The 22,673-nt window shown below is 39.9% G+C and overlaps 1 protein-coding gene across 2 annotated transcripts in view; it reads right to left on the bottom strand.

Annotated features, from left to right (window-relative positions):
* mink1 (misshapen-like kinase 1) overlaps nucleotides 1-21,706 on the bottom strand; it is a 29,446-nt gene extending 7,740 nt beyond the window's left edge. Inside the window, exons 1-22 of one of the 2 annotated variants that reach the window (XM_041051747.1) lie at nucleotides 20,376-21,706; nucleotides 16,246-16,311; nucleotides 15,625-15,807; nucleotides 15,424-15,534; nucleotides 15,244-15,334; nucleotides 14,990-15,120; nucleotides 14,831-14,885; nucleotides 11,810-11,888; nucleotides 10,374-10,549; nucleotides 10,156-10,225; nucleotides 9,831-10,041; nucleotides 6,900-7,007; nucleotides 6,193-6,279; nucleotides 4,473-4,649; nucleotides 4,199-4,369; nucleotides 3,592-3,858; nucleotides 3,082-3,161; nucleotides 2,863-2,966; nucleotides 2,678-2,769; nucleotides 2,335-2,358; nucleotides 1,666-1,817; nucleotides 1,391-1,508 (exon numbers count right to left, since the gene is read on the bottom strand). In XM_041051747.1, the coding sequence (XP_040907681.1) occupies nucleotides 1,391-1,508; nucleotides 1,666-1,817; nucleotides 2,335-2,358; nucleotides 2,678-2,769; nucleotides 2,863-2,966; nucleotides 3,082-3,161; nucleotides 3,592-3,858; nucleotides 4,199-4,369; nucleotides 4,473-4,649; nucleotides 6,193-6,279; nucleotides 6,900-7,007; nucleotides 9,831-10,041; nucleotides 10,156-10,225; nucleotides 10,374-10,549; nucleotides 11,810-11,888; nucleotides 14,831-14,885; nucleotides 14,990-15,120; nucleotides 15,244-15,334; nucleotides 15,424-15,534; nucleotides 15,625-15,807; nucleotides 16,246-16,311; nucleotides 20,376-20,432 (2,610 nt within the window). In that variant the 5' untranslated portion in view covers nucleotides 20,433-21,706. The remainder of the gene's footprint in view (nucleotides 1-1,390; nucleotides 1,509-1,665; nucleotides 1,818-2,334; nucleotides 2,359-2,677; nucleotides 2,770-2,862; nucleotides 2,967-3,081; nucleotides 3,162-3,591; nucleotides 3,859-4,198; nucleotides 4,370-4,472; nucleotides 4,650-6,192; nucleotides 6,280-6,899; nucleotides 7,008-9,830; nucleotides 10,042-10,155; nucleotides 10,226-10,373; nucleotides 10,550-11,809; nucleotides 11,889-14,830; nucleotides 14,886-14,989; nucleotides 15,121-15,243; nucleotides 15,335-15,423; nucleotides 15,535-15,624; nucleotides 15,808-16,245; nucleotides 16,312-20,375) is intronic. The other variant, XM_041051748.1, reaches the window with a different exon arrangement.
* Between the last annotated feature and the right edge of the window lie 967 nt (nucleotides 21,707-22,673).

The following is a 22,673-nucleotide window of genomic DNA, read 5'->3' as shown; positions in this document are numbered from 1 at the left end:
CTTTTACAACACTGATGTGTCACTGTTATTTACACACGGCTGGAAAAAAAAGAAAAAAAAAATTTTTTTTTTTTGGAGTTCATTTCTGCTTTCATCCATTCCTAAATGACTCCCCATAATTAACTGACTACTTCAGGTTGCACATCCAAATGGATGCTTCATAGCCTCGTATCTTTTAGTGAAAGCTGAACCCACAAGATTTGGAATAGTTTCCTGCCACATTAAGCAAAAAAAAAAAGAAAACAAAAGATCCAGTGCTTTTTGTATAAAAGTGAGAATAGAAAACATCAGTATAAACATTCAGATTTTCAAAACAAAATACAGAAGCAATTAAAAACTGAAAGCAGATCATATGTGGGCCATTTAGTAGTAGTACTACTCACACACAGCAAAAATATATAAATGTCAAATGTGTGGTTCATACCAAGTGTAAATGATGTCCCATAAGAAAGATAGCAAGAAATTCATTAATGTCCTTAATTTACACACAATTTACTCTGTTAGAACGACATCTTACTTATTCAGTGATAAATGGGAAGAATCTAATTTGCATATAAAATGTTACCTCCTGACCATGATATTAATTGTCCAATCTAGAGAATGATATAACTGTAGGACTGCCACTCTTCAAATGTGATTCAGTTGAACTTCTATGCTGTCAGTGAGACTGGTTTGAAGGTTTTAAAAACAGGAAGCATATTCACTGTATGTGTGAAAGCATCCTATGTCCTGTTTAATGCTTGTTGTGTTATTTATAATCCCAGACAAATTAATAACTCCATATTTTCCCCTGATATTCAGTAATGTTACCGTAGCTTGGCACAAATATTTGATGCTAATTGCATATTCAAACACACACACGAATAAACACACAAAATTACTGCACTTCAGTAAAGCTGACACTTCCCACATTCAACTCATCATGAGCCGCTTGCAAGATATGTGCTGTCTGTCTATTGCTGTCTCTTCAAAAATCTCACATATTTATGCCAACACAACATGAGGTGTCTTTAGGCGATATACAAAATAAGAAAAAAACAATATTCAGTTGCAATATTATTGACACAAACATTTACAAAGGATCAGAAACTATGTACAAGTTAGCTTTGGGCTGATCACCACCATCTTGTGAGTCAGACAGCAGCACATATTTTTCTTAAAATTCTAAAAATCACTAACAACAGATGTGCAACATTGAAACAAACTGCATTACATGTCTGTCTAATCTATGATTAATTTCTTCCAAGAGCTTGTCGAACATTGTTTAACAACATTACGGACCCTTGGCCCTTGTCTTGCTGCTTTGTGATATTTTACGACAAGCGACACATTGAATTTTCCATCAAGTCACAATGCATTTTAAGCATCATTACGTATACTGATGACTCACCCTCTGCACCAGCATGGTCTGATCCCCATAGCCTCCAGCTTGCTCTCCATCTCCCCCCTCGCCTTCGTCTTCATGAACCACCATGGTGTTGACTGAATCAGTGTCTGCGTCCCTGTGACTGAAATCAAGAGTCACAGATTAATAATAGAAAAGAGTGAAAAGAAAGTAACTCTATATTACAGGAAGTACTGAATTCTTTATTTAAAAGTAAATTTGACAAATAAAAACAATTCTTTGCTTCCTGAATTGTCAGCATTTGTAGGTGACAGTGTTACCGATCTGTGGGGCTCTCTTCTTCCTCTGCTCCCTCACCACTCTCACTCTCCTCGCTGCTCTCGCTGCTCTCAGAAGACGAGGAGTAATCGTTGGCCTTGACTGGTGGCCTTGGCTGCTCCTCGGCACGCTCCTTGGCAAAGAGGCCATGGTCCTGCACACATTTACGTCACAGTTTACTTTATGAATGCATTCACAAAATGTTTTACAAATAATCTAAGCTATTATGGAAAGTTGCGAATAACACAACAGCCGTATATGCAATAATGACATTAAAGACAATCTAGACAGCACTGAAGGTGACGAGTCATCAAAAAGATGGGTTCAGAAACAGCCCCAATGTAAGACCAGACTCAAAACTCCCAATACTCATAATTCAGAGACTGTAACCTGATGATATCTTGGGGTGATTTTGAGCCATGGTTACAAGGCCTATGCTGAGTGTATGATGCCCACAAAGGAAAAGAAAAAAACACACAAACACATTAAAAAGGCCTTAATGTAAAATATGGAATTTAATTACAGACAAAACATGATTTTGCCAACAAATACAGACATTACAGAGCATGCAGTTCATTCTGTATGGACATGTACTACAGTCAGTGAATGCTGATACAAACTCATGCATGAACATTGAGCATTGCACAATGCACAAAGACTGTGATACTAACCTCTCCTATAGCTCTTTTGTAACTCTACATTTAAGATAAAGTAAACAGGGATTTGAAAAGAGGAGAAACATGAAGGGAAACAGAAACAGTGTAAAGTACATAATGTGTAAAGGAGAGGTTATTTCAGGAGAAAAGCTTCAGTTAGTATACTATAAGTACATTTACAGAACATGTGTGCTGTGCACAGCGTGAGATAAAACTGAGCATATGTACAGTAAGTTAGTGTTTTGTTTTTTTATAACCACTTATATCTGAACAGAATTATGTATTATGCATGCATCTATTGTAAGTAGGTGAGACTGAAGAGCCAGCCAATATAATGTCTGTTTGAAAGAACACTTACAGCAGGGCGCCCGGGGCGGGAGGAGGTGCGAGACTCCCCTGGTTTATGACGACTATCGTGGGAGAGAATGGGTGAATCCATTTTGGAGGAACCTGATAATAACAATGTTGAATAGTGTAGTTATATTTCTGAAATCAGACAAAGACAGTCTGCAAAGAAATAGCATTGGGGAGGCAGGGACTCACTGAGGATGCGATGCCTCTCTAGAGAGCCAGTCTGGGGCAGATTGGATATGATGCTCATACTGTCTCCTCTCTCCCAGCGATCATTGCGGCTGAGATCTGGATTGCTGCCGTGAGGATACAATGAGGAAACAAATCACTTATCTCAAGTCGTCATTAAAACCTACCACCATTTAGCAGGCACCAATCAAACTGATCAGAGCATTTAGCTGTTTTCAATACCTGGCTCTTACTGGATGCCTTATGCCAGAGGTCAGGTTGGTGTTGAGAGCTGTGGCAATAGACGCAGTCCTCTGGGGAATCTGAGGACAGCAACATCGTAGTCTTGCATTTACCAGGATTTTGCAAAAGCAATAGCTTAGAAAGTGTCTGCACATTTTTCTTTTAAAGCCTAATACCACCCTTAATAAACAACAGCAACTTCCTAGAAGATTGCCTGTCATCACATAGACAAATCAGCCCAAGAAGCACTGACAATTTTAACACATGAACCACTTCTGAAAGTATTCATATAAGATGAAAATACTGTTAGATTCACCAGCTACCGTGCGAGGTAAAGAGAGTTTTATTTTATAAAAAGGATAGCTTTCAATGTCAGTTTATTCACTGTAGACCAGCTAACATGATATTTTTGTGTAGAAAAGGAAGTCTTGTTAAAAATAAGTGTAAAACTGAGGTTATGTTTAGGGTTGCACACCTTCTGCTGAGTCAAAACCAGCCTCCAGAGCTTACCTTGGGTGGGAGTTCCACATCTGGCAGGCGGATCCAGGGGCCACGATCCTCTCGGATTTGGTGTGCCTGTGGTGCTGGGGTTTCAGAAGTGGGGTCTGAATTTTGACGCACCAGCTCTCTAGAGTGGATGGGGCGAGGGGTGGGGGTGAGGGAGGGATCCTGGGTGGGGAAGGCGGACATGGTCTTAGTGGGCTGGTCACATAGGGACTGGGAGCGAGGGACAGGAGCAGCATAAGGCTTCAGAGGTACCAAGTGAGCCATCTGGAACTGCAGAGAACGGGAGCAGCAGCAGCAGCAGCACACCAGGAGGGAAGAGCAGCCAAGCGGAAGGAAGAGCGCACAAGATAGCCGGAGAAGCAGGTCGAAGTGGAGAAAGATGCAAGATTGTGTTTGTTTTCCAAGGTGATTTTTTTAAACATGTAGGAACCAAATGAGGGGTAAAGAGGGGAAAAAAGGGAAAAGACGAAAAAGAAGGCATAAATAAAGTAGCATAGACAATTAAGAGTAAAGCAGCTAAGAATTCAAAGGCAGAAAGGTATAAGCATCTTCCATTGTTTTTTCCAGGAGGTTTTATTGAACTGAATTTTAAACACTTGCAAACACCCACCTTGCCCTGTCCTCCTTGGGGTTCAACAGGCCTCTGCATTGGTGGGGTCTGAGCAGACTGGACCACTCCTGACTGGCTAATCGAGTCAGAGCGTGACTGGATGGCAGTGTCAGAGACAGTGGTGCAGATTTTGGGTGAGCCCTGTCTGTTGAGCTTACTTCTCTCCTCCACCTGAAATATTGACAACAGTGAAATGATTTATTCTGTAGGTCACTAGTTACAGTAGTTTAACTCTGGTGTGTAATGCTGCAAATGTAGGGAGTAACACTGCTACCTCGCGAGCCCAAGTAGGTTTGTTGTTGGGCTCCAGGTTTTTGTTATAGTGGTAGAGCTGGGGCTTCTTTTCTTGCTGCTGTTGTTGCAGAGACACCAGGTAGGCATGCTCCTGCTGCAGCTGCCTCTGTAGCCTCTCTGACTGACGTTGTTCCTCCAGCTGCTTACGCTTATACTCCTGAGCAAAAAAAAAAAAAAAAAAAAAACACTGCAGTCAAGATGTTGCTTGCCTCAGACTGAGTAAAACAGATGGGTCAGGCAAGTCATAAATGAACCAAGATATCTGCAAACAGCAAGGTTGCATTCACTACAACTACAGGCAGAGGTTTGCATATTTAGCTGACCACCACTGATTTCCTCTACTGAGATAGTAAGCGTTTGGGGCAGATTTTATCTTCTCTAAGTTCCTACTCCTATTTTTAGTACAGCAGTAAATTACCAACCCACATCAAAAGAATATTGATTGTGTCTGTAGCTAAACCTTTTGTGCTGTATATTAAATGGACAGTGTAAAAATGAGTCAGTTGACTTATTGGTTTTTCATTGTGAGGTGTAGACACTGGTCTCCAAGCCTTTTGATGGCCACTATGCTCTTTAGCGGACAAGAAATAAAAGAAATGAAATGAAAAGAGTTTCTACCATGAGTCACTGAAATGTAGACTGAAATTCACACTGCTTCTTACAGAAGCAAAGATTATATTTCCATTCTCAAGCACTAAATGCTACTGAACTATCTGAATGTGCAACATGAAGTGATATTTGAAAAACCGTTGGTACAAGGATTCAAAATGAACTTTTCCATAAAGTTAAATACTTGTTGTCAATTTAGTGTTTAGTGGGGACAACATAATCAAGTCAGTGAAAAAACAGAGTTTGGCACCTGGTGAGGATGCCTCACCCAGGTGCTTCCCTGTGTGGGAGGGGACTTTAGAGTAGCCTAAGGACACAATGGAGGGACTACAGTATATCTCTCATAGGGATATTGAATATGCTGCGGTGGGAAAGGACTGCTGCCACAAATATGCAGCTGCCGTGGAACACTGATATTTTCAATTTTATGTTTCTTTTTTTTCTTTTTATGTGTATGTGTAACCTAGGAGGGATATATGACAATCTATTTCAGTTTCTTCCATGCTTACAGTAGTGAGGATTGGGCTCTTTCTCCTACTAAAAAACAGGAACAAAAAGCTCAATCCAAATGACAGCAACTCCTACGCTCCACGGCAGATAGTTGAAACAAAGATGTCAGGAGTGTGGTAATTCTTCCCTTCAACGTAAACAAGATACATTGATAAACTGAAAGCTGCCCAAAACTGCCCCAAAAATCTAGGTCAGTGTCTGCATTTTTAACACATGCAATATTGTGGGAGCTGCATCCATATTCTCCAACATGTAGAGGATATCTACATCAAGGTGCAGCACACCTAAAACCTGAACCTGCTTATTTTGTTACAAGCTGTGAGGATCTGACTGTAAAAGATGTCATCTCAGCTGCCTGTAGTTCACCTAAAAGAATCAGCCGCAAACACAAGCAGACATGTAACAGCAGTGTTTGTTTTGACAAAAACAAACCAAGCCACATTGTTGTGAGGAGAGGTTTAGTACATTTCAGCGGTGATCAAAAAAATCTCCTTTGTTTATGAGGTATTATAACCGAGAGGAGGACAGGGAAACCTCTGCAGTCAAAACAAGAGCTGATAAAGAAGGTGAGGACTAGTTACCATAAGCAGTGCCTGCTCCTGAAGCAACTGCTGCTGAAGGATTTCTAACTGCCGCTGCTCTTCTTCTAACTTATGTCTGATAAACTCCTGAGGACAAGTAAGAAGGCAGGAATGATAAGCATTAAGGTGGAAAAAGAGAAATGAAAGTACACGGGGGAGGGGTAGAAGATAACAGTTATGTAATGTCATTCCAGCAAACAACAGAAACCATGAGCTGTACTGATAAAAAATCAGCAACTCTAACACTGAATTTTAGTGATAAAACATTCATTGGCTCTTTTTAGAAGCTATAACACAAATAAAAGTTAGTATTAAAACATGTCAACAAACAATACTGTCGGGCACTACACAGAGATTGTGATCAATTACTAGATTAAGAATAATAAAAATATTTAGCAGTATATTATACTAACTATATAACATTGTACTAACATAAAATCAGTATTTAGCAAAAGGAGGTGATGAGGCTATGATGCCAGACTCTTGTGTTACTGAGGGTAGACTGGAAACAGAGCATAAGAGATGCAGAGAGCTCACCCACAGAAAACTCATCTCTGAATAAATACACTAATTTAGACCCTTGCTGCTATGGCAACCTACTCATGGAATTTCACCACCAGAGCAACTTGCACAGTGTTGCTGATGGACACACCCATACTTCACCCTGATTGGCTGATTACAGCCCCATGTCTCCTGTGGTTGGTTACCTGCTCCCTCTCAGCCAGCCTTCTATCTTCCTCCCGTCTCATATCGTCAAGTCTCCGGTGGGGACCTTTTTCTTGCTGCCTCACCATCTCTCGTTCTTTTCTCTGTTGCTGGGAGAGGAGGGTGACAGGAAAAAGAGAAATGAGCATAGTGGCTATGTTTCCACAAGGGACTCTATAATGGATAGCCTGCTTATAAGCAAACCCTCCCTTCCCTGTTTTTTGTGCAAAGAGCTGGAAAAAAGAAATGAAGGGGGCGGAAGCGCAGGGCACAGAATAGAGGCCATGACTAATTCTCACAAACACACACACACCTATTGCATCCTAATCATCTTCTGAGTGTGCTGCTTTGATTCAAACTCCAACTGACCAGTTATTCAACTGTGACAGGGAGCTGTCTTTACCTGCTTTTTAAGGGGCACTGAAACAACAAGATTTGATCTTTGTGGTGAGAACCTCCCACTTAGTGACACAAAACACTTGCTTGTCCACTCAGTTGTTGTTGGCACTTCACTGTTGAACAGAAGAGCCAGATAAGGTAGAGGAGGAAGTGGAGGTAGATTTTGGGAGTACAACCTTACTGCAGCAAAATTACCTTACGAACACTGCACAATGCTGTTTAGAAATATGAGTCTAATTATATCTGCCTCATTCAAATCTCTCACACATAACTCCTGAAACATTTCACAGCTGCTGACACTTTGTCAGCAGCCCACCAGTGAGCTGAGTTATGCAGGTATGTCTTTCAAAATATTCAGCAATATGCATCATCTTTACGTAAATAATATCTACAAGAATGTTTTAAAGCATTTTACAACCCTAGCAGATAAATCAGGAGAATAAACACAAAATCTTAATTTAATTTCATTGTCCTGCTCCATCAGTGTTTGCTTCCAAGTCCCATCTGTTGGCCAATGACAAACTGCAACCTATTACAAAAATTACAGTGGTTTCTTAAATTTCCTATATTTGATGCATGTGATTACAGGATATATAAAATGACCATGATCATCTGGCTCCACCAGCCAATCAATAAACTAATTGCTGGTAACGGCTATTATCTACAGACAGTAAGGCAGAACTTTCCACAGGGCTTTTTTCCTCACAGTTTGTCACTATGATGACATTTTGTCAACTCAGTATTAGATAAAGCTTCAAAGCCAGTTCAGATGTGTGATGCGCAGAGAAGGTAACATGTTGATACACGCTGAGGGAACGTGAAATATTTACAAAAGTACCGCAGTAACAATGCACTATATTAGTCAAATTGATACCTACAGCCTCCAGAGCTGGTTCAAAATGTTTTAATGTTTTCTGGCCTCATAACAGGCCTGAATCTTCAGTCAGTAATACTAACTCACTAACCTTCATACTGGTTAGGAGTAAAGCTACTTTTTCAAAGTCTCCATGCATTTCCAACATCTCCTTCTAGGCTACAAAAACATCTCACTCTGGGCACATGTTTACACGTTTAATAATTCATATCTGTAAGGAGCAGGACTGTTTTTTACTTTAAATAATCTCACCCTATTCCCAACTATTTCCCTATTTATTTAACAATAAATGTTAGTGAGCAAAATGTTGAAAAGGTACTGTTGCAATTGAAGGTGACCTGAGATATTGTTCAGTGCTTTTAATTAGTTATTTAGTCATGGAGGCTCTGAGTTAGGGACAGGAAAAAACTAAAGGATAGGCAAAGTGTACTGGTTTGTTTTACATGTGGTGCATACTCCACATTTCAAAATCTAAGCTGTTCAAACACTGTTACTCTTGCATGATCCTTTATTTAATTACTTATGCTGATAGTTTATACATTCAGCATATTATGTAACACACGTTTAGTAGGGCCCACAAAACAAACAAAATCATAGATGCTGTGTCCTTATGACCAAAGCAAGCAATGGCTAACCAAACAGTGACATGACGATTGGAGCTTTGATAAAGGGCAGATAAAAAGGCAACAGCAAATAGTTAAGCGCCTTAAGGATTAGAATAAGAGAATACGCATTACCAATATGAACCTGACCTTTTTGTTGCTTGGTACAGTTTTCCTTTTAATTAGAAACCTACTGTCATATTGCATTATATTAGTATCATGAGCCTCTGGTAAAATGTGCAGGTTTACAAATAATTAAAAAATCAAGGTCAGGGTGAATGTGTTTTCATTCTCTATAGGAGAAGGGTGAGGATTTACATATGGGTGGTATTTCATTTTGAAGTTAAATTTCTTATTCTTAAACATCCATAACAACTATGTTCCTAAAACAGCTGCTTTTGCTAAACTGAGTATCAGTGTTGCTCATAGTTAGGGAATTCTCTAATTCTTCTTTCTAATTATAAGATTTTCATCAAAGGTGTGACTGCAACATCATGATAATCTTTGACAATACTGGGATGTGACGTGTGGTGTCAAAAACTTCACAGCAACCGCAAGACAGAAAAAAAGAAATTTGAATTGAAATGTTGGGAAATGTGATTATTTGCTTTTGTGCCAAGAATTGGAAGACTGATCCCAGTCTAAATATAAAGCTAGAACCAGGAAGAAATTTGCTTAGCTTAGGATAAAGACTGGAAGCGACTAACCCCACCGATTAGCATCTCCTTTGTCTAATCTGTACAAAAACTTAAGTCTGAAAATGACAAATTGTTGTTGTGTGCTGTAACAATTTCTTTCTAGACACAGTGCTTGCCGAGACATAGTTATAGCACAAGTTCTCAAGGTGTTGACAGGTATGTTTTGTAACTCTGGAGAGAGAGAGAGAGATGTCTGCCCTTATGCTAAGCTAAGCTAATTTCCTCCTGGTTCTAGTTTTAAATTTAGCGCACAGACTTGGGGACGGCATCATTCTAATTTTCAGAAAGAAAATACAGGTATATTTTTCATAATGCCAAACAATTCCTTTAAAAAGTATCGATTCCCTCGTTGACTATTACCTCTTCAAGTCTGCGACGCTGTTCCTTCTGCTCTTCAATGCGTTTCTGTCGGTCATGCAACAGTTGCCTTTTGTGTTCCTCAGGGTCCCGGCGCTGAGCAGCCAGTTGGGCCTGCTGCCTCTTGTGAGCCTCCGAGCGCTCTTTGTTCTCCTGCTGCAGGCGTTGGAAGTCCCGCCTCAGGGTGGACTCACCGGGCACGTTGAGAATTGAACTGATGGCCAAAATTGAAGATATGAGGTAAAGGATTTTGGGGGACCATTGTTCACACAGAGAACACAAGTCACGGATTCATACTACTTTGACAGAGATGATAAATTGCAATTACCTTGACTCTCGGTCATCTCCACGATTTTCGTCCTCTTCATCACTGCCACTGTACTCATACTCTGTCTCTTCTATGAGGAAAATTAGAAATTCAAAACGTTACATGAACAAACTTTGTACCATAATAACCTACAGTATACTTAAGTGAATCACTGTCCAAGAAGAGACCATGTTGACCATGTTACACCCATTTAGGCTCTTCCCATCTGCTTTGCTTACCTTTCTCGCCTCTTTTCTTGCGTGTACGGTCAATGTGGTCTTTGAGCTGAATTCGGACCTGGCGCTCAGTGGGCTGGTCTCTGATAAAGGAGTGCTTGAGCAGTTGCTCTGTGGATGGTCGGCTGGGATATGTCTTCACTAGACAGCCTTCTATAAAGTCAATGAATTTCTTGGACCTGGGAGAGAGGGGGAGGTTAGAGGATGATAAACTGGTGAGGGAGAGGGAGAGAGCGGGGAGGCATGGAACAGCTAGGCTGTTACTGCCCAGAATCGTCATCCAAAAATAATCCGAAAGATTCAAGTGATACAAGATGTGTCTTTAGCCTGTTTTACATATACAGCATGCCCAGACCATGAAAAACTACAACATTCAGCAATGTCCTTACAGAAATGATTTGACTGACAGGGGAGCTAGTAGCTGCTATTAGCCATTCAGCAGAGTGAACAGTTTATTAACCATCTGAGAAACTACTTAACCACCAGCTGTTGCTGCTCATCACTCAATTTCTATGAAACTGAAACCAAAATGTTAATATTTGCATTATCGTTCAGTCACATAACATTGACTGACAACTTCTTTATGATTAGAATTATAAAACTTGTGGAAAAACTACTGCATTCTGAGTGCCATAAACTCTATCACATGGATCCATTATTTAGTAGTAGGAAAATAGGAGCAAAAAAAAGAAGTAGAAGAAAGAACATGACAAATTCATTTAAAAGCCTTCAGCTTCTTGTCTTGCTCACAATATTGGTCTCAATACTAGGACAAAGCACATGACATCTCATACTTTGCAATCTGACTGAGGGATAGCTAACCCCAATGTCTTTCCCAGTCCAGGGACAAATGGACCCAAAGTAACCTGAAGCACAACATCTGCTTTGAGAAATCACAAATTTTCCTGTAATTTTCCATCATTTCTTGTACAATCAGCATTCTTTCCATTCAGTGCTGTTCTCATTAAGTGTGTTTTATATGCACTCAACCTGCTTATTGTTGCTCTGCAGTAACCTGGTTTCTAATACATCAAGTAAACAGAGTAAGTTCATTATTAAAGTGCATGTAAATGTGCTCTCCTGCTGATTTTTCTCTTTTTGGTGTATCACATTAATTTATGGTATTTACCTAATTATTGCAAAACTTGTGTTATTTCAATGCAACAGGATAATTTCTATATGTTTAGCTGAAATGTACACCGTTCTTAATGAGGCAGTCTTTTGCCATTTTATCTAATGCGTTACATAGAAATATTTCTATGTAATTTGATAGGGAAAAAAACACTGGAACACTGGAGTGTATCTACTCTGTAATCTACTGCACAGTACCAGACAGTGAGAATGATTAAGTACATTCTTCCATTGTTATAAAATGTTTTGGGCACCTTTCTCTTCAATTTGCCTTTGGAAACACAACAGCAGGGTTGTCGGTAACTCACCATTTTTTGGATTTAAGTTTTGGAGGGGGATTCCTGGGAATCAGGAAGAGGGCTCTCATCGGGTGCATGTCACACAAGGCTACAGAGATAAAAAAAAAGATGATAAGAGTTGTTAGGTATTATCAAATCCTCCTACCCATGCTGGGAGCTACAGTACAAAGAAGGAAAATGGAACATCCACATAAATTTTATGTTAGACAGACTATCTATATATTCCCACACGCTGTAGTTTGTAAATAATACTAGCCACCATTACACATGTTCTTTGCATCCTAAATCATGGTTTCAGCTGCTGCTATCCAATCTTTCCTGGTGCCTCAGGCTTTGTTACATTGAATGTAAGAGCAAGGACTGTGAGTCATTGTGTTCCCAGCGTAGGTAGGTAGCTAAACCTGACTGGTTAGCTTTAGAGTTTCAGTAAACAGGCTTTTGTAACGCAGTTTTTGGACATATGCAACGTGACTGAGACAGCCAAAGGCAAGAAGGAAATTTCACTTCAGCATTTTAAGGGCCACATTAAAACAGAGGGACCACAGTTAAACTGATGTATGTATGTATATATGCCACATTTAACATGCATGATTAACATGTGTTACACATAGTGATGATGTTTAAGCAAAAACTGTATTCACTCTTTGGCTTGCATGTTTAGGAATGGATCACCCACTGACAGGATACTGGGGTATCCGTCAACATCCTGTCAAGACACAGAGCCCATTTTGTGTTTTATTAAATACGAGAACTCTTATTCACTGTACTGACCACTCTGTTTTAAGTGTTCATGCACCTTAGGTGAATAAAAGAGGTATGGACAGTGTCTGCTAACACAGCAAGTGAGCAAAATGCTCAGTGTGTGAAAAGATGCAGACACCCCTGTTTTTGTGCACAAGCCTGAAAATAACATGCTGGTCTTCAACCCTTTTAATTAATGTCATAACCCTTGTCATCTTTCTTTGAATTTTGAAGTTCACAATGATAAATGTGTACATTTTTGGTTTTATTGGGGTTTTTTTGGGCTTGTGGCGCATAAGAGAGGGACTGTACAGCCTGTAGTAGTACCTTTTTGTGGAAAACATTTTGGAGCCATAGCAACAAGTCTGAACCAATTCTGTGTCAACAGCTGTTGCAGTGACATGGGGATCCTAAAAAGCTTTGCACACCTAAAGTAGCCTGCCAAGGCCAAAGCATCACATGGGTGGAACAAAGTATTTTAAAAGGTTCAAAAACAAGCTAAAAGTAGGCATCTGATGCAACCACAAATGATAGATGGTCGTCAGTAGGAAATGTGCTCCCTCATATTTTTTTTTTAAAGTCTCAAACAAGAGCAACACTGTGTCACTCCTCCTTGGCCTAATACTGCAATTTTGAAAATGCTGAAACAAAGGATTTTCAACATTTCCTCATATACAAAAAGATGTGTTTTATGTGCAAACGATAAAAAAAAAGCAGACAAATACACAATAAGGACCCGCAAGTTGATAAAAATCCAGTTTTCAAAGCCTAAGGTTTTGTGTGACAAGTAAACATTGTTGTAGCTGGCCCAGTGATGCATCTCAAAGAACCAGACACACATCCCATGTTGCTGCAACTGCAACTGATCAACTAATCTAAAAAATATATTAATTACTTTCATTACTTTCAGTTGATCAACTAATCTATTAACATCCAATGGTTTCGGCACTACTAACAAAAAAGCTTGTCTAAACACAAGAAATATTGCAACTTTATTAGTGGAAAACATACTTCAGTGATGAGACTGATGGATTAAGTACAGTCTGCATAATTTATAATGGTACATCACAGAACAGTTGGCCCATATGCCTTATGTCATTCACAACAGCAGCAGCATGGTCGCTAGGAGCTCTGTATTATTTATCTCTGATATGAAAAAAAGGTTTTCAGGACATAAAAAAAAATGTAAGAGCCAGTGGTACAAATTTATTCCTAATAAGCAAACTTAAGAAAACTAGACTACACACTACACATGCACTTTAACCTTAAAAATCCCCTCCAGACATGTTTTGAGACATAAAAATACTCTACATGGAACAATGATTTGTGTCTGATATATTTTGTTTTCACACCACTCCTTCATAAGCTTTACACTGGACCAAGACTGGCTTCAAAACTGGTTATGTTGACACTAAATCATAATTGTAGGTAACTTCCTTAAAACTTTAAGTGAGAGCATAAAGAAGCCTTCCTTCTTCAGCAGATGAATGTTAAAACTGTGGCAAACTCGGCACATACATCATTCTGAACAGTAAAGATCAAATATTCAAGTGAGGTAACAAAAAGCAAAACACAGTTTGGAGCAGAAGGGGATTTTAAATATAATTTTATTCACTAGTTTACCCCCCACTGAACTGTTATCTACAGGTGGCTGTAAAATTCAGAGAGAGTGAAAACACATTTCACAACAAAAATACAGCTAAAAAAAACAGGACCCCCATATTAGAAGTGTTTTTTTAATATGGGGGTGCTTTAATACTAATTTAATGCAGTACTAAGTAAATGAGGAGTATAATATAATTCTTGCTGTAGGCAGGATTATGATAACTGCATAACAACCACCACCAACTGGTCAAATTTAATGGTACACTACCCACAATAAGTTACTCATGTTAAGCCACTATTTGACATGGAATTTCTTTACTGCAGCTATGATTTAAATTACATTTTAGCTGCCACTCTTAAGTGAGACTTTCTTTGCTTCTTAGTCAGGTTCGACAGCAAATCTCCAGGCAGACACATCTCTGCTAAGCAGACCAGAGGGATCTGTGCAATCAGCCTCCACAGGCCAACTGCCAGCTCACGACTACACTACCTTGATTACAGTGAGTCAGCCGTCCATCTGAAGACACAGACAACGAGGCCACATATGCAAGACAAGACTCATTCATGAGGTCTTTTAGAATGGGCTTTGCCATGATGAGAAATTATCCATTGCTGAGTGCATAGAAATGCATGATTCAATCAAGAACAGTTAAAATAGGTGCTGAATCGAGTGTATACACTTACGAGGAGCTCCCTCTGCCATCTCAATAGCTGTGATCCCCAAGGACCAGATATCACTCTGCAAAATACACACAGGAACAGGTCAGTCTCTATCTTTCATATGCTCTCACAGCATAGTACTCACACACACTCAGACACACACACAAACAGTGCTGCTCTTACCCTGTAGTCATAGGTGGAGTCAGGGTTCTCATCACAGGCAATGACCTCAGGCGCCATCCAGTATGGTGTGCCAATGAAGGTGTTCCTGCGCCCAACGGTCCTGTCCAACTGAGCACTCACCCCAAAATCAACTGAATGTGGACAAAGGAATCAGAGTAGGAAAGGATGTGAGACAACAAGGGATAGATAGAACATACCTACTGTATTTCTGCAGCACAATTCAATGGCCAAAAACTTCAAAGTGTTCAACATACCAAGCTTGACCTCGGCATTCTCTGTTAGCAGCACATTCTGGCCCTTGATGTCTCTGTGGATGACTTTATGGGCATGGAGGTGAGAAAGGCCCTGGGCACAGGCAAAGAAGTCAAAACTGGTCAGTGAGGAGTAACCTCTGATACAGACTTATTTTGACTGAAGCAACTGCAATTTCTCACCCTGAGGATCTCTCTGCAGATGTAAGCAATCCAGTCCTCCTTTAGAGAGCTGCCCTTAGTGTTTTTAACCAGGTCGGTCACTGATCCTGCCCCACAAAACTCCATCACCAGCTGCACACAGAAAAACACCAGCTTAGCGAGCACAATCAGTGAGGCACACTGGTAAAAAAATCACCAGGCCAGGTACAAGGGAAGACAGACCCAAAGTTGGTCATCATGTCCTGGTGGACTCTTCTTGACAAAGGCACCGTAGTACGTGGCTATGTTGCGGTGGTGGCTGTATTTTTTCAGCATGTTGATTTCTGCTTTGATCTCCTCTTCTTCCTCCTCCGTAACATCCATCACCTTGATGGCAGCCAGCTGGCCCGTCTTTACGTGACGACCCTGATTCGAGAACAAGTTGGATTATCATAACAGTGGTCAGTAAAGTTTCAAATGACCATGGGCCTCATGGTTCTGAAATGCTTTGAATTCTGTCCACTAAGTGTGGCTAATTTGCTTCATCATTTTGCTGTTCTTATTTTACATTTTCTCCTACTGAAGTCTCTTATCTTTCTTCACACTTCACAAGCACTTTAAACTTTCCAGACTGACAGCTGAAAATTTTTCTGACATGGCAGTAAGCTAAATTTGAATCTGAGGGGGAAAAAAATGCAAAGAACATTTAACAAAGAGTAGGCACTGGAGTGGTGGCCACACTCCAGCCTGCTCAATATTACAATCAACACACAAAGTGACAACCTATTTGTTGTTGTGTGGAATGTTTCAATCTACAGTAATAGTCCTACAGTATTCAGATGTGATATAGGCATCATATCTCACCTTGTACACCTGCCCATATGTCCCATTGCCGACAACTTCGACCAGCTCAAAGATTCCTGCTGGATCCTATGGTAGACAAGGGCAGATTCATAAGTCATACAATAAGCAGACAGCAGGGTCAGATAATAACTGCTGCAATCTGGCTTCAGTTATTTTGTCACAGTGGCTGATTTCAAACACTCCCAAATACAAAACACTATTAGGGCTCTGCTGGGGACACAAAATAAAGCAAAATGTGTCACTGTAACAAAAACCTTGAGGATCTTTGATTTAGTAGATACAGCACTTATAAATAAAAAAAATGTCAGCTGCATTTAGATTTGTTTTCCTGTGCAACACGAGCTGTGTGCTGCTATTTAAGTGAGCATAGCTGCAAACTTCATACACACACAAGCCTCTGTAGAACAGAAATCATGTATAAATTAAAAAAGCAACCCAGATGGTTTCTACTATGTACACTAAAGCCAATTTAAATCCAATATTACAATTCCATATTTCCATACAAATCATCTGAACTCAATCTTCCCAGCCACCCACTCACACACTCACCACCCACCGACAAGAGTTTACACGGAGGAAAACAGACAAGCCGATATACTAAATATTGATGCTAAAATATGCAAAGACGGATTCTGATAATATGGAGACGACTTGTGGCCTTTTCTTGATATGTTCATTTGAAGTTTCAATGCTGTGAACACATATTTCTCTGATACTAATAATGAGTAGGTTGCTTTGACTTAATTATGCAACCCCCTCCCCCAAGAGACAAGGGAAAATGACAAGCAGTTCCACTTTCATGCAATTTCAATATGGCTTTAAGAAGATGTGTGGGTGGTGGGACTGCTGCTTTGGGTTTAGAATGTACAGCATGACCTATCCTGCTTTCATCTGTTTCCAATGATGGGTTTTCTGCCTTCAACATGGAGGGGAAACATTCCTTTGAGGCAGGGAACATTTATGAGAAAAATACCATATATACTCAAGAGACATTTGGCAGAAAAACTGGGAAATGACCACACATTTAACGCAAATGCACACAGCTCGTATGATGACATAAACACACTAGCCAGATTTTGAAGTGTGTTATGCACAAGGACACAAAAGAGGTGGAACTGTGACGTAAAGTAGGAGGCAGGAGAATGATGCTATGGTATGGAAGAGAATAATGTAATGACGGAGTAGGCGGCAAGGCAGAGGCGGTAGATTCACCCACGTCCAGCACAGAGAGTGGGATGAGAGGAATGAAGTGATAGAAGGGGAAGGGTACAGTTATGTTCAAGGAGTAGCACCACCAGCACACACAGTTAAGCAAATTGTCAGCAATGACTGCAAAAAAGGCAAGAAAGCAGTAAAACTACAGGGCTTAAATGCCTAAATCATAAAAATTGCAGCCCCAATACTTCTTGTGGATATCATGCTGCCATGCTAATGTGTAAACTCAACATACTGGTGAATCTCAGGGAACATTGCAATGAATTTTCCTTAATGTCACGCTGCGCCCAGCCTCTTGTCAAAAGAACAACCTCTTTTCAATGACATAAGAAATCCAAAAGACCCTGGTTACAGTCCATGGGGAAGCTGACCATACACTTCCTGCAGGGGTGTCAACTTAGCTGACAAAGGAAGTTTTTTTTTAAAAATAGCCAGCCCTATCTTTGGTTACACAGCTGCAACAATTGTCAAAATCACAACCCAAACTTGCTCCGATTTTGTTGTTGTGACTCAAACTCACTTGCATTCTGTAGAAATCATTAGAGAACTTTCTAGATGACCTTAAGTGTTTTTAAATGGCTTCCTAAACATTTGCAGTATATTACATACTGCAGTACACTGCAGAGTCTTTGACTAACAACAAAGTTGGAAGTAATGCCTTTTTTTCAAATTCAACAAACTAATCCCAGCAGCATCTCAGTTACACAGCAACCTCACATACTTTATACATCACACTTTGGGATGAACAATGTTTACATTTTTTAATTAACCGAGATTGCAGTTGTTGAATTATGTTTCCTGTTATGGGCCTGGTGTCACATGAACTGTTTCAGCTACATTACATCTGTCCATGATGATACTGTGAATTAATACACACAATATGGAAAGCGATGACATTTAATATAATATTACTTTTACTGCTGTTTACAATAAAGCTTTGTAAAGTGCAAACCAATCTAGGCTTTTCTTAAAATTACAGCATTCATTTCTCTCACACTTGCATAAGGTTATTTATGCCAAACATAGCATGGACTGTTTCACTGCAGTAAAATAAAAATCACAAGACTAAACTTCTCATGAGTTTCATTTCCAGAGGGTTGGTATTCCTTGCAAATCACCATCTAATATTTTCATCAGAATTTCAAAGTTTCTGTTTGAAACTGAACATTGTCATAGCAGTCACTTTTTATTTTAAACTAACAAAAGATGAAATTTAGAGTACATTTTTGTAGTACGACCTTATGAGTATTTGCTACTTTAGTTCTAAAAGTCCAACTTTTTATGCCACCTGTAATCAACACAGTTGCACAGGTGGTTTTAGTTTCCTCCAGTGTTATTGGCATTGAAATGAGGTGTTTCTGCACAATTGACACACTGCCTGTGTACAGTGGACTGTCGTTATGTAATGCTGAAGTCCTTCTGTACTCTGCAGAAAATTTCTTGAATTTCTTGAAAAATACTTTGAGCCACTTGGAGTTTCCCTGTGGTGTTTTTGTCCTCTGGTAAAGCTATGGAGCTGTTTTTCTCCATAGAAGGGGAAGGCAACGGATGTGTGTGTGTGTGTGTGTGTGCGTGCGTATGTATATACTGTTTATATGTGTGTGTGTGTGTGTGTGTGTGTAGATATAATGCATTACTCCAATTTAGGGTGCAATGCCAGGTCATAAAGTTCAGTGTAATTTTTCAGAAAGCCAATGAAAATTAGTCACTTTGTGCCAAAATACTCAGTTCTTGAATTAAATGAAGTGATTGTACTTCCATTTAAAATGAGAAAACAAAATCAGATAGTATGGGAAATATGTCATACTGACATTTTACAAAGTCTTAACAATGTGCTGGGATTTTCAAAACTGAGATGAGATTCTCAGGTGAGGCCTCATTTTCAGTCAGGGAAAGTGGTAACACTGGAACAAACAAACCAGGATTTGGATAAATTACCTCTGATCCCTTGTTAAGCCCCATAAACCTGTGAAAGCTACACCAAACTGCTGGATAGTTCCCTGATATATTCAGAGGGCAGAGGGATCCCCTTAAATTGGCTTTTCCCCTTGAATATTTTTGGAATACTTTGTATGCTCTGATATGTTTTTAATTTTAATCAACAGCACTTTTTTTTTTTTTAACTTTTTCTACAATTCCTCAACGATATTAATTTGGTGATGCACTCACACTGGTGTCAGGACCTCCTATACTCAGTTCTAATATTACAGTTTTAATGATGCCAATAACCCTCTGGTCATTTTAAACCTAGAGATTAAACCAAGTCTGGTTTGTTGTATTTTGTACAGTATTAGATTGTTGACAGTGATCCAAACCAAACTAACCCAAAAATACCATATCCGAAATCCATCAGGGTAGGATTAGAGTCATTACTGACTCTCAAGCCCCCAAATGAAAAAGCACCTCAAAAACAAATTTTTTAACAAAAGACATAGTGTTTGTGCATTGCAGTCTCGAACTGGTAGTTTATATTCTAAAAAATCTGTCTCATCTTTAAATGATGAACTGTTCATCACGGCGGCTGTATGTAAAGCAGAACAATCATAAAGTGTATCTGGTGTTATGAATTATAGCAGAGGAGACAGGAGCTGCCATGATTCTTAGTTTTTATCAACACACTCATCACGAAAACTTGTCAGGGCTGGAGAATTGAATTATTTATTATCAAGTGGAGAAACCCTAGAATATCTATGGTAAGAACCTGTGGTATAAAAACATCGCAGCAGCCCATAGCAATACCAAGCCAGAGGATGTTTATTCCACCTTAACTTTGTTGCGTGGGTGTTAAATGGTCGTGCTTGTGCCAGACGCAAACTGACACCTCAGTTCATATGACATAACATCTAAGAGGTCCGTCTGCCATAATTTTACATGAATATAGTGCAGCACACTTATCTTGTAATAACAATACTCACCCTCAGAGCTGCGAGGTCTATGTCGTCCAGGCTTCGTGTGGGGGCGTTTTCAGACATTGCTGGCGAAACTTGTAACGTTAGCTAACAAGTTAGCCAGTTATTTGACAAGAAGTACTTGGGGGAGACTCAAGTGGCTGCTTAGAGAAGCTTGAAAGGGCTTATATTTCAAGAGAAAATACAGCAAACGCGCTGCCCAATATGCTGAAACTGTTGCGGAACAACACGGTAGCTCTTAGATTAGCAAACACATCGCAGATAGAGCTGCCACAGACGCACCCAGCTGGCTAGCTCACGTCAACTCTGGCCGAGAGCTATAATGTTATCCGCAGTTGTTTTGCGGAAATGCCGGTTGCGATATATGATTAAAACACATTCAACTCAAATAAGAGATTTTCACAAACTGTTAACGTCTCCGTTAGCCGGTCATCGGTACCTTTCTAACAACTGGCAGATTTTCAATGCAATGCACCTCCACTGTTGTTGAACACCTTGCTGCGTTCATTTTGACGACACGCCGCGTCTTTGCTGCTGTACAACATCCCAGCTAATGTTGTATTTGATAAAATGATACGTGTCACGAAAGAAAAACTACCATATAGGTCAGGTGTGCCACCGAAACATTCCTTGTTATGACGATAAAGTATAAAATAATATTTACGACTCAGCAGCGCAATGGTTGTTTTTAAGGAGAACGCAACGTCTGATGTGATGGCGTCCGGGTCCGTCCGCACCGTACCAGAACCGACTGTCAGGCTGGCATTATTAGCCTTAAAAAGATGTCCTCCCAGAATATTACAATTGGATAAGTACGAAAAATGAAAAATACTGGCTTTGTCTGAAACACGATTCTTTGCGGCCGCAGTTGTCAAACTTGGGAACACGACTTAAATATTCCTCAATTTCAGCCGGAGCGCTCGGTAATCCGAATACCCAGTCAGGTGCGCGCGACCAATCTAACGTTAACTGACTAGCTAACGTAGCTAAGCTAGCAGACTAAACAGTCTTCTCCAGAATAAACTTTCCTTCTTCATCCATTTTCTGTGTTGACAGTCGCGCCTAGCACTGCCAACCTTCCGGGGAAAACACAGACAGACAGGCAGGCACTGTGATCTCGCCAGCCAGCGTAATACTTGTCAGCTGGGGCCCACGACTCTCTTTCAAGTTAGGCGTTGCTTTCGTTTTCCAGCGTCCGGATTTTATGAACTTATAGTTGTAGTCCAACACTGCGAGATACGGTGCAGTTTAAAACTGCAGCTAACAGACAAACTTGTTATATCGCCATGTTTTGCTTCCCAAGTCCTCCCTCCCACTCTCAGCCTTGATGTAGTCTTACGGGGTTGTACTGACGATTGGCTGCACATAACACTCCTCAAGTGTTTTCTGTTCTTGGAGGGCTACGGTGCTTCATCAGGGACAAATTACCTGAAAAATTACAGTGGACCTCAACCTACGCAACTGCCTCGGTCTGAGCTGGACGGCACAGCTGAGGTCAGCCACTGACATGTCTGTCCTCCACTGACCTTCTCAGTCACTGAGCACACCCCATAATTTAGTAAAGCATAATCAAATTCTGCTGGGTAGCCAAAGAACACACTGCAAAATAACATCCATAATGTGTGTTTTTGCAGTTAGTAACTAAGGTCACCTCATCTCATTTTACAGTTTTTCCTGTTGCTGGTTTTGCTGGTATGTCTGCCATCCTAACAGCTTTATGATTGCCATAGTTATTTCTCCATTAAGGCAGATATACCTTGTCTCCAACCGATCATGGTGCTTTTAATAATGCATGATTCACTTTCAAAGCTGTTCAGCAAGAGTTCAACACAACAGTCTGGTATATCATTTAAAAAACATAACCTGAGGATTGCATGGGTGATTCACTGAACATCTAAGCATTCACACAGAAAACGAGCTGTTTCCTTTCTTGTGTTAAATAGTTCCCATTTCCTGAAAAAAAAGTGTTCAGTCTCCATGTCCACGCAGTCTCCAATTTGCTCTCTAAAAATGTTATTTGATCCAAGAATATACAAAGGATATTTCTGGAATGTAGAGGGGTGGTGATACCAGTGGTTTACAGAATAACTCTAGATGTTATCAGTAGTTTCTGGCTGTGGAAGGCAGTTTTTGATCAACACATCTAAAAAGTGGTCTATTGTATAGGTCTTAGGAACACTGTGAATGTTTGCCATTTTTATTTGAATAATTATTTTTGCCTGACAAACATTTAAATTAGTAGTATAAGAAGACATTCACTTTGAAATTCTATAAAACTTTATTGAGGAAATGACGAAAGCAATA

The sequence above is a fragment of the Toxotes jaculatrix genome, chromosome 12, assembly GCF_017976425.1.
Source record: "Toxotes jaculatrix isolate fToxJac2 chromosome 12, fToxJac2.pri, whole genome shotgun sequence".
Lineage (NCBI taxonomy): Eukaryota > Metazoa > Chordata > Actinopteri > Toxotidae > Toxotes > Toxotes jaculatrix.
This window is presented reverse-complemented; position numbering and strand designations above follow the sequence as displayed.